The sequence below is a fragment of the Silurus meridionalis genome, chromosome 8, assembly GCF_014805685.1.
Source record: "Silurus meridionalis isolate SWU-2019-XX chromosome 8, ASM1480568v1, whole genome shotgun sequence".
Lineage (NCBI taxonomy): Eukaryota > Metazoa > Chordata > Actinopteri > Siluriformes > Siluridae > Silurus > Silurus meridionalis.
Genome location: NC_060891.1, coordinates 5,391,658 through 5,407,706, shown reverse-complemented (window position 1 = coordinate 5,407,706; position 16,049 = coordinate 5,391,658). Strand labels below are relative to the sequence as shown.

The window sequence follows — 16,049 nt, the reverse complement described above, 5'->3', positions numbered from 1 at the left end:
TATATATATATATATATATATATATATATATATATATATATAATTTTTATTTTTTGTAAATTGCTTTAATGGTTTCTTTGTTACTATTATTATTATTATTGTTATTATTATTACTGATATTTTTATTATTATTATCATCATTAGTAGGTATTAAGAATGCATACGAATTTCTTTTTTTTGTATTTTACATTCGCACTGCATATTCACTATGAAGTCTATCACAAGTATTCACTTGGGAGTTAAAAAAAATGAAGTATTTATTTGTCGAAGATATTTGACAAAAAATGGGGTGGGGTGGTGTGGTGGGGGCATTTAAATAGATTTTTTTTTTTATGTAATTTAGAATGAATTAAAGGGAAAACATTGCACCCAGACACTATGTATATTTGCTTTGGAGGCACATTTGCTGTTACCAAAAGCCATTTGACTGTGATTATAGTAGGTAGATAAATACAATAAATTACATTTATTAGACTTTTTTTTAAATGGAAGGAAATCAGTGGTATTGAAGAACCACCAAATTGTACCTGACAGAGTTTATCTGGGAGCCTTTTAGATATTTTGAGAGCTAATCGGAAAAAGGAAGACTTCTAACACCCTGCAGACGGACATGGTGTTTTGGAATGACGCTGCTTTTATACATCTGAGATTAACTCAAATGAATCAGATTGCTATTTGCTTATACAGCGATGTTAAATTCCTGAGAGAGGTTTTACATGGTATGTAAATGAAGGTTTTGATGGTGGTATAAGGTTGTCTTCGCCTCTCTGCATTCTATTTTTAATTCGAATATCCAGTGATTGAATGATAAGCTACCTGGAAAATATTCAATACATTTTACATTGAGCGTATTACCTTAGCAGGTAAGAGAATGAGGAATAAACTCACAGGAAATTAGCATAGCAAATTGGCAAATGGCAGAAGAAGCTGTATATAATAGATTGTTTCCTAAAGGGATTTGAACAGTCACGTGTGAAATTGTTTTTCTGTTGTTCAATGAAGCAGCTTGGAACTGCAACAATGGTAAATCACATATGAAGTAAAAAATGTCAGCTCTTATTTCGTTGTGGTTATTGTTCAGATGTACTCTGGTCAAATGTGTTGGTGTCTAACAGCATCATTTTGGTGTATTTAATATTCACATGCATACAATAAGATAAAGAGTACACAGTTGTCTATGAAATCAAGGCAAGCCATTCAGATGGTAAAAGAAGATGCCTGAATGTCACTTAAATCTGTGGTGACTGATGTAAAATTTCATAATGTGGGACAAAACAGAACCATATCACTTCAGGAAATCCTACTAAATGGTCACCTATGAATCAGAATTCTAACCAGCACAATTGTGAAAGCAGGGATGGTAGATGACTAAAACTGACTATAACCACAGAAACGATAACCAGAGAAGGAAAAGGATGATTCAGGACCCCCTTAAATGATTAATATACAACCCCAATTCTAAATTCAAAATCTTTGCAAATCTCATAAACCCATATTTGATCGCAATAGAACCATATATAAACCATTTTAAGGACAAAACAAGGTCATTTGAATTTCGATGGCTGCAACACATCTCGAAAACGTCGGGACGTGGCAACAAAAGTCTGAACAAAAAACAGTTCATTTATAAGGTTTTATTTCTAAAACACTGCTTTAACCAAGATCAACAGCCTCTTCAACATCAAACATGTCTGTCACAAAAAAGACAGTGGTAAAGAATTATTGATGTATATATATTTTCTACTACAAATAAAATAACAGTATGATGTCACAAAGTGGAAAACCATTAGTATTCGATATATATATATAAAAATAATAAAAGTAATTCATATTTGATAAAGAAAAAACAAATATTCAGAGCTGACTGTGATTTGATGCACCCTATTAGTCTCTTATTTTGCACCACTGTGTTTTCAGTATATCAGTGGTGGGCCATCAGGGCCAGCAAAGCCTTCTCTGCTGGTCTAAACACTTCAGAAGCACTGACCTACATTTACAACCTAAATTCTAATATGTGTTCCAAGAAACTGTATTAATTTATCCCCAACAGTTTATTCTCTTCATTTCATAGTGTTTCTCTTGGCTGCACTACTTCCAGTACGTGTATGTTAGATTTTTTTGTCCAATCAGGTTTCAGCCTCTATGTGCTGCCATGTCAATCTAATCTGCCCAGGGCCTTCAAAGTCAGTACTGCTGGCCCTTTTACCATAGTCTCCTTAAGGAAATAGCTCTGATTCTTTAACATATCAGATTTCGTATTCGCCACACATTAATACATCTGAGTTCGACTTTTTTTTATGCCCACAATCACTGACGGAGGAACCGAAATTGATTTGGTCTTGGACATTTTGAAAAATCCATTTCCAAGAAAAGTTAAACATCGTTAGGAGAGGTTGGCCAACACCGACCTCTAGCTAGCTTGTCTCAGCCCGGGAAATGGTTTGTTCTCCACTTCCAGACCAGTGAATATGAGCAGTACCACTGGCTTACAGCTTCTGAAGAGCGGTGCAAATTATGACTATGCATCTCTGGTGAGTAGGTTGTATTTTATTTACATTTTTATGTTTTTGTTATGTTATTAGACAAATATTGATTCTGAACTGCTCCAGATGATGTACGTGGAACAGTTGAAGTTGTAGTGTAGAGGTTTGGAGTCTTAACTGGGTTTCTTGCTTTAGTAAAAATGGTATTCACCCTCCATATGTGAAATGCCTCTCTTTCTGTAATGCCACGTGTTGTTATATTGCGTTTTTGTATAGTTTTGTTGGTTTCTATAATTGTGAATTTGGTACCTGGACCTTTAGAGGGGAGCCGACTTAATCTACCTCTAGACAGACAGACAGACAGACAGACATACAGTTAGTTAGTTAGTTAGTCAGTCCCTGTTTTGCTGCCAAAACATTCCTGACCTGTTGAGCATGAACAGCAATAACTTTTTCAGCAATTTGAGCTACAGGAGTTCGTCTGTTGGATTGGACGAGGCTTTGCTTCTCACATGCATCAATTTTTTCCTGCTTCCAACACATCGAGTTTGTATACAAAATGTTTATTTGCTGCCTAATATATTCCACCTAAAAACAGGTGCCATGATCAAGAGATAATCAGTGTTATTCACTTCACTGGGCATAATGTTATATAATGTCATAATGTTATGCCTGATCGTGTATGTGTTATGTACATTTATAGTTAATTATTATAACTATTAGTTTATTAGATTTAAGTATGAGGTCATAACAATGACCTCATTATTATTTTATTTTACTGTAATGGGGTTCCTTGCGTTTGGGAGAAACAATGAGGAATTCAGCTTTGTGGCGTCATAAATAGGAACCGCCCTCTCGCTGACTCTCTGCCCCATTAATAAATGACTGACGGCTTGAGCAAGTCTGCGGCAGCCAATAGGAGTGTCGTGGGCGGGGCTTGTGTCAATGGGCGGGGGAAGCCCTGACGCTGGAGTCTCTGATTGGTGGTTGTGCACGACGTCGGTGTCGGCCAGCTTCGTTTTGCGGCCAAACATGACGCGCAGGCTGGGGAAAAAAATTACATAAAAACAAATAAATAAACACGCAAACAAACAAATAACCGCTGTTTCGTTGAATAGATTCACCGCCTCCTCGATGAGTCTGTTATATGGATATGTGTTAGGACAGAGGGGATAATTGCTGGGACATTGCGGGGACTCTGCGGGGACACGGCGTGCTGAGACTCCCACGGAGCGGCCCTGATGTTTTCCGCGAGTTCCTGGTAAAACACGCGCCCCAGAAGGGTAACGGGACCGAGAGCTCGAGCTGCTGAACACCGTGCGCACTCAGAATGGCCGGAGTGTGTAACGGCCCAACATCTGGACCGGGTGACATCATCCAGCTGAACGTCGGAGGAACACGGTAAGGGCTCAAAGCAAAGACAAGGTTTCCAAAAATCAAAAAGCAAACTAATTGTGTTCAAACCCCGAAAATGAGTTACAGGTTTGTAACACATCAATGTAACCAAGTCCCGAATGCATGCAAGTGTTACATGTTATAGATGAGATGATCCCTTATTTAGCTTCATGGACTTTATATGGACCAAACACACCATTCTGATCACTGTGCATGCTCAGACTTTTATGATAAAGCTGGTGAGTGTTGAGTAATGGTGGGATTTGTTTGTGAAAGTCATTACTATCTGGTTTTACATCAAATTCTTTGGCAAAAGGCAAGACTCGGTGAGTGAGTCACACATTCATACAGCTTTTGTCTAAGAAAAAGAAAGGAAAGCAGAGGAATAATAAATAAAGGAGGTAAAGCTAGATGTCTTTTGCAAGCTGTGTAAAATCTTGGTAGAACAACCCACGGCTGGTCTTTTCTTTATCTGCTGAAGAATCTGGTGGATGCATTCTCTTGCAGCATGCCATGAAATTACATCTATAGTTTTTACATAGAGATATGATACCCTGTGTGTCCAGAGGAAAAACCTGGTAGCTGCTATAGACAAAGTTGTACATATTCCACCCACAAATCTGTCTCACAAATGTATTTTTAGGTTCCCCAAGAACTGTCCAGAGATCCAGAGAACTCGGATATCGCTCTTTGTTACCACTTCCAGTCTGTGAAACAGAAGCTAAATCTAGAAGACCTGCCTCATAATAACTTTACATTTCGTATGTGCATTGTAACAATGGCTGGTCCATCTAACAATCATGTATTTTAATGGTGCCGGAGGTCATTTTTTGATTTCTTAATTGTTTTAGAGAAAATGCAAAAATATCAAGAGATATATTGAACATTTGGAAATTAATTTATTTTCATTATATTGCCCAATCCTTGACTGTAGAGTGAAAGGTCTAGTTTAGAGTTTAACATGCTTTATTAAAAGCATGTTATTGTAACTTACGAGCAGTAGGTGGCGCAGGCAAGAAGTTCATGGCAGAGCCTCAGCTCATAGTCCTGAAGACGCCTACCAAGTTTTGTGTAAAAGAGTTCCATCCAAAATTAAAAAAAGAAAACAGCATGAGGTGTCAGTCATTCACCTCTAGAGGCCACTCTTGAATGGTATAACACAACCTGGAAAAACTATCTATATGGATTTTTGCCGATAGTTCCAGCAATCTCTAGTCAAGATGGTGTAAGCCAAATCTGGTCAAGATGGGATGACTTGTGGAGGAGGAGGAGCAGTTAATTCTAAGCTTTAAGGCATGTTTTTGGCGCTGGCATTTGTTACCTAGTTTCAGGTGATATTCCTGAGCGTCCCTCATTTTGGGTCAGTGCTCAAAATAATTGCTGATATACAGCCTTACATCCTGTTTTAATGTTTTTGCGGTTAGAATGGTGGTCTACAACTGTTTCCATCCTCATTGATTCTTGTCACTGCAAAATGAGATGATAAATACATACAAACATGCATATTATTTTATTGTATTTTAGGTTTAGCACCTCAAGACAGACTCTTATGTGGATTCCAGACTCTTTCTTCTCAAGGTAGGATAGTGAGAAGACTTGTCAAATAATAGCTTTTGATTTTTTGAGGCAGAAGAAAGAAAAAGAAAACATCTGAAACAGGATTGTGGTGGTGTGGTCTTAATCAAACCTTCTCTTTATGTTTTAGCTTACTCAGTGGGAGAATATCGACACTTAGGGATGAAACTGGAGCTGTAAGTTTACTTTTTTAATTTTTTTATTGTGGGTCTAATGTTTGTCATGCTCACACAGCTGACACCTTCCAAAAACATTTCTGTAAATTACCTTTAATACCACAGCCATCTTTCATAATTCTGTGGCTTTGTTTTGAACCACTGGGATTGGAATCCATTTACCCCTCAATCTACCAGTGGGGTCAAATTCCTCTTAGTGTTATTAGCTCAAATTCCTCACTGTTCAGCCAGCTAGCGGCTCTGGGATTACATGCTGACTTGTGGTGGCGTAGAGCTCGGATTGCAATAGACCCATATTTTTGGGTCCCTGATTCATCAAGTGGTCATCAAGAGCCATGATACAACTGCTGTCTAAACGCCTTTAAACCCAAAGAAGGGATTTCCAACGCTCACTTACTCGTTATGGTTTATCATATACACACAGTGTCTGGCTGCTTCACTACTGCAGTGACTGATATGGATATGATGAATCCTTAATAAATAAATGCCCTGTGTGCTGTATGTAAGGCGTATAAAATGCTGAGTCTTTACCCTAACCATTATACAAGGTGGTATCAAAACTTTTACAGACTAATTTTTGTAACATGCCACCAGATGGCAGCACAGGGCTGCACCCTAGTCTCAGGGAGCACTGTTGGTCATCACAGGTAATTCATCTCCAGGTCAGGATCTCAACATAACTCTACACAACTCTCTGATTCCCCCTCCAGTCACTGCTCGCCTTCTTGGGGTAACTTTGGACAATCAACTGTCCTTTTCCTCAAATTTGGCTAATGTAACTCGCTCTTATCGGGTTCTTTTCTACAATATCAGAAGGATTCAACCATTTCTGTCCACACTGATTGCTCGAATGCTTGTTTAGTCTCTTGTCACTTTACTTTGTCACACTTGTGTTCAACCTGCCCAAGTTTCCCACACCACTCTACTGCTGTGCTCCCGCCACTGGCTTCTGATAGCTACACGTATCAGATTCAAAACACTGATGCTGGCCTACAAGGCCAAAAATGAACCTCAGAGACCTCATCATCTACCACTGCTTAACTAGTACCACCTTCTCCCAGGGTAAGAGGTAAGTATACCCAAGGCTCTTCTCTGTTCTGTCACCGAGATGGTGGAATGAACTTCCCCTAGATGTCCAATCAGCGGAGTCACTGGCTATCTTTGATCGACGGTTAATGATCTATCTCTTCCTGAAACACTTAAACAAGCACTTTTCTAGCTTTGTTTAAAAAAAATATCCTCTGAGTTGTAGGCTGATGGTATCTTAAGTTTGTAATTATCGAACAAGTGTTGATTTATTCATTGATAGGGACTTAAAGCACTTTTGTACCTCGCTCTGGTTAAGGGCGCCTGCTAAAAGCCGTAAATGTAAATGTAGTGTCTTTTTATTGTGTTTTTTATTCAGCATGATTTACTGTACAGTTCAACTGATAATGTACCCTTTTGCACTGTAGATATTTATTGACAGGGACCCGACCGCATTTGTGCCCATTTTGAACTTCCTTCGCACTAAAGAGTTAGATTTAAGGTAAGGCGAAAGTTGAACTTTTTAACAGTTAAAAGTTAAAGTTTTAACTTTGGAATTCGAATGGCGAAAATATTGAGGTTCTTTTTGTGTCCACTTTGGTTTTAGAGGGGTCAGCATAAGCATTCTGCGCCATGAAGCTGAGTTTTATGGGATTACACCATTAGGTATGACTTCTTTCTCCTATTTTTTTAAATATTTTTTTAAGATGTGAATACAAGAAAATTGAATATGAATGTAGATGCATTATGATTTCGCTTCATGTTTGCTGGGATTTGTTCCCCCTATTTTGTGCTGATTTTCCTACTGTTGCGGTTAGTTCGGCGTTTGCTGCTGTGCGAGGAGCTAGAGAGATCATCGTGTGGAAGTGTGCTTTTTCATGGCTACCTCCCACCACCAGGTAGCCGTTTCTCAGATCTTCAGATATGCTATTCACGATGACCTAATACATTCTTGCACAGCTTGATGTTGGTCTTTAAACAAAGCCCAAAAAATGTTTCCTGTCAGTCACAGCACTAGTTGGACATTTTGCTTATGTCGCTTTTCTTCCAGCTATCCCCCCTCGCAAGGTTGCCAGTGGGCAGAGTGCTGCTGCTGGAATCCAGGACGAGTACCCAGGCACCAGCGGAGCAGACGGGGGCTTCTTGCGATCAAGTTCGCACACATCTCTCCCTGGACCCAACGGATTGGACGGGGCAACGAGACTCTGTGAGTACCCTCACTCTAAACATCTCAGCTTTGAATCCTGCATGTTGTACGTTTTCCATTTCATCTCGTGTCTGATCTAAAATTTTTGAACTGTTATCAAATCTGTGCTCTAATCAAAACGTTTCAGTTGTTCTTGTTTGTGAGTTTTGGCCTTAATATTGAATATGCTTTAAATCTTTTCTGTATAAATTACATGATACAGTCCTTTAACTAGCCCAATAAGTTCTTTTAAAAAAAGGGTATTTTCACCCAGCCAGTAAAATCACTGAGCTTTTATTAGTACATTGAGGTTAGTTTACAAAAATAGGTTCCCCTTCGGATGTATTTAGTAACAGAATCTTGTCTACAGTCTACAGTAGCATCATAGCAGCATGCCTTCATCTCACCTGGCTTTTTTTTTTATTGATCAGTGCCTAAAACTTTACCAACGTTCATAGACAATATAGATATAGTTATAAATATAGCTATCGATTGTTATGTCACACTTATTTGCAATAATTGTATTTAATAATAGTAATTTTTACATGTGCAATAACTTGTGTAACTGTTCCATTGTAGTCTGACTTTTTCTGCCATCTGTTTCACTGCTGCTACACATTTCAGTAAGATCGGAAATTCATTAATTGTACAGCATCTATACTTAATATAAAACTTAATGTGCATATTTTATTACAATTTCCTTAACTTTAATTTGACTTTAATCTTTAATTTTATTGTAACCCAACAATTTCCCTGTTGGATTAAGAAAGTATTCTGATTGTGATTGATTCTTCTATATGTAAATAACCTCAGGTGACCTCTAGGGGTTTTACGGTACACGCATTTCTATATTTTGGTACAGGGCGTCGGTTTGGTACACGTGCACCGTTACACCCTAGTTGTCATCTGAGGTTATGTACATATAGAAGAATCAATCACAATCAGAATACTTTTTTGAACCCACAGGGAAACTATGTGCAGAACCTAGTTAAAATCTGAGTTTCCCCCAGGAACGTTTTAAGTGGCGGATTGCAAGTTTGTTCTGTTGGCTCGCGGCTAACTTGGGTAACACTATGGATTTCTTAGCGTTTTATGTAGGATGGAAGGAATAAAAACATTTGTTAAAGTATGCTGAAATAAGTAGAACAGTTAAGCAGAACATACAGTATATTTAGAAAATTAAATATTAAATGTAAAAGACATTTTCCATTTATTTTATGTAATCAATTTAATTGATTACTCAATGTAATCAATATAATAAAAGTCTATTGCATTAATTTGATTTATTCCATTTTATTTTAATAAAAATGTACAAAATATTTTTATATATTATTTAACCCAGCAGGCATTTTATTTAAAATTGTAACAAAATTGTAAATATTTTATTGTAATAAAAATGTAAGAAAAGAAGAAATATCTATCTATCTATCTATCTATCTATCTATCTATCTATCTATCTATCTATCTATCTATCTATCTATCTATCGCTATAAATGGATTTCAAGTGGAAGATTAGAATTTCCTTCATTTCCATCAAATGCCATGAATCATAATCCAGAAGTTCAGGAAGTCTGTTCCTGTGAACACCTGCAATATCACCCCTGGATAGAGAATTCTTATTAATTCTGTTTTTATAGTTAATATTATTGTGTAAATTATTATTTTTTTTTTTATGTTTGACATTTGTAAATGTATGTTAGAAGTTAGTTTGCAATGTGTTAAATATCAAAAATCAACCTGTTCTAAATATTTCTTTAGGAATGTGCGTCATTGATCGAAATCTGTTCCTGCAAGACGCTGTGACACTCTAAAAATCCGCTGAAAACTCAGGACCATGCGTTATCTTTAGTTAAAATGGCCCAAGCCCAGTGATTTAAGCCTAGATTCTAGAGAACCATAATAATCGCAACACAAAAAAAAGCAGAGTTTAGCTAAAACGCTTTTTTGTGTCATTCACTCAGCTGGATCAGCAGTTGATCCCAGGAAGGTGCTCATTGTTGCCGGTCATCACAACTGGATAGTTGCTGCCTACGCTCATTTCGTCATTTGCTACAGGTAAAACTCGGCTAAAAACTTGACTGAAATTCGGAAAACAAATCGTTTGGATTTGACTCTTCTGATCCGTCTTGTTCCACAGGATAAAGGAATCCTCAGGATGGCAGCAGGTGTTCTCAAGTCCTTACCTAGACTGGGCCATTGAGCGTGTCGCCCTAAATGCGAAAGTAGTAGGCGGTCCTCATGGTGACAAAGACAAGATGGTTGCGGTGTCGTCGGAGAGCAGGATCATCTTATGGAGTATCCAGGATGGGGGAAGTGGCAATGAGATAGGTGAGAGAAAGGGGCTTTAAACAATAATTCTGATAGTAAATCTTTTTTCTGATTTGACTTGATTATGTTTATCTCTGAAGGTGTGTTCAGTCTTGGTGTGCCTGTTGATTCTCTTTTCTTCATTGGGAGTCAGCTGGTTGCCACCAGTCATACTGGGAAGGTCGGTGTGTGGAACGCAGTGACACAGCATTGGCAAGTAAGAGCATTCATACTAAATGTGTGTATAGCAATAATAAAAAAAACAAGAATAAAATTCGATGAAACTATGTTTAAAATAAAAATGTGTTCCTTCGTTTGTAAAATTTTATGAGTTCCTTTCATTAGTTTCATGAACGAAGAACCGAATACTTTTGACAAGAAAAGAGGTCATTTCTAGATGACAAAGAACACATCATCAACAAACCTGCATAACTCTGATATACTCATGAAATCAGTGCTTAGATCAGATTAGAACAAGATTCTGAAGCTTGTCACCAGAAAAGAGTTCAACATTTAGAAATCACAGTTAATTACAGATGAATGTACACTAGTCCTAAAGACCATTTAAATGATATGGTGGACATTCACGTGCTTTCATGCGAGTGTGTCGTCACGAGATAAGACACTGTCTTTGTTGTGTAGGTGCAGGATGTAGTACCCATCACCAGCTGTGACACAGCTGGATCCTTTCTTCTTCTTGGATGCAACAATGGCTCCATTTACTACATTGGTAAGCCACTGGCAGGTGTGCTGAGGTAACAACTGTGCTACACTGATCTGACGCACTTTGTAAATGCATATACTGTGCATAGGTTACATCATAAAGAGGAACTAGTTTTCAGCCATGAACGCACAAGATGTGAAGTTGCAAGAAAATCCATGGCATATTTTTTTTTCAGACATGCAGAAGTTCCCACTGAGAATGAAGGACAATGACCTGCTGGTGACCGAGCTCTACCACGACCCCTCGAATGATGCCATAACAGCTCTCAGCGTGTACTTAACACCTAAAACCAGTAGGTGACCTGCGTTTTGTGCGATTAAACGCAGAAATTATAATCACAATAGCTGTTTATAGACAGTTAAATCATTTCCCCTTGAAACAGAGCAACTGAGGTTGGTTACAGAGCTAAATTTTTTCCCACAGGCGTGAGCGGAAACTGGATCGAGATCGCGTATGGCACTAGTTCAGGTGCAGTGCGTGTGATAGTGCAGCACCCCGAGACGGTTGGATCAGGGCCTCAGCTGTTTCAGACATTCACGGTCCATCGCAGCCCTGTCACCAAGATCATGCTGTCTGAGAAACACCTCGTATCAGGTAACACTAAAATACTTATTTGAAATCCGCTTTTTCTCGTTGACACTGCGACGATGACGATTCCACGATTTTGTGCTACAGTGTGTGCCGACAATAACCACGTGAGGACGTGGACAGTGACTCGCTTTAGAGGCATGATCTCCACTCAGCCTGGGTCCACGCCACTGGCTTCCTTCAAGATCATCTCGCTGGAGGAGACAGAGAGCCATAGCAGCTACTCCTCCGGCAACGACATAGGTGACTATGCCCTAAAGGACTTTGAAAACCCGAATCTACTTCAGAGAATGTCTCTAGCCTTGGTGTGTTTGTACAAATGGGGTGTTTGTACCCATACAGGACCATTTGGAGAGAGAGACGACCAACAAGTGTTCATTCAGAAAGTCATTCCGATAACCAACAAACTCTTTGTGCGTCTCTCCTCCACTGGAAAGAGGTAAACCTCAAATCACCGACAAATTTTATCTACTAAATGTCTTCCGATTCTCAAATCTGTGCTTATTCGACCTGACTGCATGTCCAACTAAAGGATCTGCGAGGTGCAGGCAGTGGACAGTACCACCATCACGTGTTTCACAGTGCGCGAGTGCGAGGGCTCCAGTCGCATGGGCTCCCGGCCACGTCGCTACCTCTTCACCGGCCACGCGAACGGCAGCATCCAGATGTGGGATCTAACCACGGCCATGGACACGGCGAACAAGAACGACAGCAAAAGCAAACGGGATGTGGGTGAGTTCAATTACTATTATTATTTATTCATTATTAGTCAGTGGCGGGCCGTGCGTTTCACACCTAGGCTTTCAGAGGTGTCCTGCCTGAATCAGTTCACCTCAATACCATTATTATGATACCACGGCTATAGAAAGCATCAATATTCTAGAGAAACGCAGTATATGCTACGCTTACAGACAGGAATCTAATACAGCGAGAATGAATGGCATTACTGAAGCAAGAAACCCAATGCACACAATTCAACAAGTCTCCTTTCACTGCAGCCACAGCCGCACTGGCCGCATACATCATCTCTTGCAGAAGCTTCGATATTAACCTCATAAACGACCATGCATTTTTCAGTGCATTTTGCTTTTCCTGTGGATTTAAAATGTAGGCAAGTTGTGTGTTTTTCTGCAAATTCTACAGGAAAGAAAACGCAAAAGTATAAACGGTTCATGAAAAACACTGTTTTGAACTGATTTGGCCGACCTTTCCTCATGATGTCTGGCTTTTGTTGAAAAGTCCGTCTTGTAAATGTCCTCGTTAAGAATGTCTGCGACTTTTCTTCTCCTCCGTCATCGGTGGAATGAAAAACAGCTTTTTAACATACATGAATATATTAGAGCGTGCAGTTTGCAACAGATGGGGTTGCGAGCTCTGATTAGCATGTGCCCTGACTATCCAATCAAAGGATGTGAAAATGCCAACGTGTTCTGAAGCTTTAGGGCCTTAAAGAAAGCAAGTCGCAGTCTGATTGGTTAAAGCAATAGCTTCAAACAACATTGATTTTATGGTAGAAAAGGCCTGCAGTGCTTATAGTGCCGGCCTTTTCGGCAATACATAAAGTGACGGCTGAAATCTGATTAGATAAAACTTGTATATAGACACAAATGACAAGAAAAGATTATTGGGAATAATTTAATGCATAACCTCTTAAATGACCATGCATTTTTGGTCATTTATGAGTCCAGACACTCTTGTTAGTTCTTCCTGTCCTTTCTGTTGTATATTAAACTATACTTGTGACTATGTTTGTGTTTTTTCTGCCTCAAGAAGTTGGAGGGCCTACAGAGGAGGAGCTTCTAAAGCTGCTTGATCAATGCGATCTGAGTACATCACGCTGTGCCACACCCAACATTAGCCCCGCTCCTTCAGTACTGCACCACAGCCGACTCCGAGAGTCCTGCTCCAGGTCAGACTCAGTGCATCAGTCCCACATTATTTTAACTGCACTCATTTTCTTAACGACATTTGTTTCACGGATGTGGCAAGTATTAAAAAAACACCCAAAAAATCCACACATGATGCACACATCCAGCAATTAAAACCATACGTGTGGAAACATAGCAAAAGTTCAGATTGGTGTCCGTATGATTTACGTCATTCAAAACACTAGAATTACTTTGTATGTACTTGGTACTTTGAATATTTTGTCTTCATGCTCTGTGGTGAGTTTGGTTTCACTAATAATAAATATACATTTCCATAAAGCATCCATATTTGCCCATGTGTTATAGTGTTAGAAACTTAAAAAGGATTCATTTAAGGTACATTTTAAACAGATAAAAATGTGTGATTAAGTTGCGATTAATCACGAGTTAACTCTTGACAATCATGACAAATATTATATATATATATATATATATATATATATATATATATATATATATATTACAGTAAATGTATAGAGAAATGTGTATAGTGGGAAACTAATTAAAATCCCATCAGACTTTTGATGACCCACATTTTCTGTATCACAATTTTTTTCAGTCTTCAACTGCAGGCCCAAGAACTCTTGTCAGAGAATGCCACATACGGTGCTGTACGTCCGTACCGAGAGAGCCCCCTGCTGGCCCGTGCCCGTCGCACAGAGAGCTTCAGCAGCTACCCTGACATCCACACTCTCAACCTGGCCAAAGTCCTGAGGGAACACGGTGGGCATTGCAGCGGCACTGACGATGACAGCAACGGTGACACCGGAGACAAGAGGAGCTCCGAGAGTCCGGCGAGCACCACAGACAGTCCCAGAGATCACCGGCGTAGGGCACACTCATCCGACGAAGGTACTTTAGAGGGCCGAGCGGAGGGTAAGAGGAGAGGAGCGTTTGAAGGGAACTTCCTAAGCCGGAAGAAGGCGCCGCCGGTCCCTCAGCTGAGCTCTGTGTCTGTGGGGAGTGAGGCAGGAGGCAGCGACTCGTCCAGCACTGCCTCCCCCTCTCCAACTAAAGCGTCCACTTCCCCACGCCACCGCAGGGGTCTGGACATGAGCGAATGAACGCTAAAATAGGGTGTGTATATAAATAACAAATACATACCGAAGCAGTATTACCATAGACATACACATATCCCTGAAGGAGTATATCTCTGGTAAGAAACACAGAGATACAGGATACTGGTGTCTAAAGCCGATGTTGAATGAATATTTAAATATATCTACTGCATACTTCTTACTCAATTCTGAAGCACTTTAGTGTCAGTTAATATTCTAATCCCTGTAAAGGTTAAAACAGAAACGACCGAAGGCAAAAGTAACGCATCACTACCATCAGCTAACTCGGTAACTCACTGCGTTCGTCTGGAAAGCACTTTATTTTGCTCATTTCACATTTAACGATGGGAATAATCTCAGCGTTTGCAGGTGCCTTGGCTTTTTTTTTTTTTTTTTTAATGACTAGCTCACGAAGACGATCATGTTCAGCAAAACAGGTTCATCAAACCCTATATTGAGATTGGATCATACACTCATAGAGCAGGTCAGAAATCAGATGGAGATTAATTAAGGAATATTTTAGTATTCACTAAATGTATTAACTAATGTATTGGGATACAACACTAAAGAGTGGGTTGGGTATACTAATAAGTGTTATTACCATTATTCAAAGCTTAATATGGAGTATCAATTGCCTATTTAAATATTTATAATCTATTTAATCGCACGGTTTGTTTTCACCCTGGGTTTTGTGGGTCATGTTTTCCTGAGCCTGTTTAGATCGACGACCCGCCCAAACCCACGTTTTCTCTCCGTCATGCCGTTGCTACTCATTAAATCGGAACGTCTTTAAAGTATATGTAACTTTTTAATGTAATCTAGCCATAATATGCCTCTGTTTAAAACAGGGAATGAATCTACATTACAAAATCGAACCCTAATTACCGTATTTGCACTTACAGCTGTCTCTCTTTACACAGGTTGGCACAGGGAAAGGGGGAATTTTGGAACGAGGAGTTTAGTTATATTGGAGCAGTGGAGCGTTTGCTGTGAAGCCTTTTATAAGAATGGTGATAGTGATTATAAAGTCTGTGTAAATTTGGTAGTAACAGCTCAACACTGCAATGATGTGTGTTGTGGAACGGAGCAACAATGGCGCTTCACGATCAAAATTCGGTGGTGTATTTTTATCGGAAATGAGCAGATGGGACATGTGAAATACCAACCTAAAATTCCATTACACAAGCAAAACAGTCATGCATATTAATTATTATTTTTTGAACAAAAGAAAAAAAAGATAACAAATTATTAATCACTATATACCCTCCCAATTTCTTGAACCGTATATGTAGCTTTTCCTGTCCATCTTCATCCATCTGATGTCTCCCTCACACAGTTCTAAATGTCTACCATCTGTTCTTCTAGTGTTTACAGTTCAGTAGGAGATACCATAAAAATGACAAAGTGATCTATTATTGCTATAGGTGTTTTCCGCTTAGGTCAAACACCGGTCAAGGAAGAGTATCTCCTGTTAATTAAATATCACATATCACAGCCAATCCTATAATGAACATTACATACATTACATACTCATTACATCAGCAAAACTTTTATTTAAAACGTACAGAACCGGCATAATACAACATTCCACCTTTTTTTTTTC

General features: G+C 39.1%; 1 protein-coding gene across 2 annotated transcripts; it reads left to right on the top strand.

The window, feature by feature from the left end:
• Positions 1–3,403: 3,403 nt before the first annotated feature.
• Positions 3,404–14,632, top strand: kctd3 (potassium channel tetramerization domain containing 3). Of its 2 annotated transcripts, none has more exons than XM_046855972.1 (18): positions 3,404–3,884; positions 5,403–5,456; positions 5,584–5,629; positions 7,084–7,157; positions 7,263–7,321; positions 7,474–7,554; positions 7,707–7,862; positions 9,803–9,896; positions 9,979–10,169; positions 10,250–10,365; positions 10,791–10,878; positions 11,048–11,164; positions 11,296–11,466; positions 11,548–11,703; positions 11,803–11,899; positions 11,993–12,192; positions 13,234–13,369; positions 13,948–14,632. In XM_046855972.1, the coding sequence occupies exons 1-18, from the start codon at positions 3,814–3,816 to the stop codon at positions 14,450–14,452; spliced, it is 2,412 nt and encodes an 803-aa protein (XP_046711928.1). In that variant the 5' UTR covers positions 3,404–3,813; the 3' UTR covers positions 14,453–14,632. The 2 variants fall into 2 exon arrangements, with proteins under 2 accessions (XP_046711928.1, XP_046711927.1); XM_046855971.1 differs by having other exon boundaries at positions 3,406–3,884; positions 13,231–13,369.
• Positions 14,633–16,049: the final 1,417 nt, after the last annotated feature.

Bases quoted from the DNA above. Each gene is read 5' to 3' on its own strand.
- kctd3 (XM_046855971.1), top strand. From the start codon at position 3,814: ATGGCCGGAGTGTGTAACGGCCCAACATCTGGACCGGGTGACATCATC. The intron at 3,885-5,402 runs GTAAGGGCTCAA...ATTGTATTTTAG, and splicing joins CTGAACGTCGGAGGAACACG to GTTTAGCACCTCAAGACAGA. The intron at 13,370-13,947 runs GTCAGACTCAGT...AATTTTTTTCAG, and splicing joins CTCCGAGAGTCCTGCTCCAG to TCTTCAACTGCAGGCCCAAG.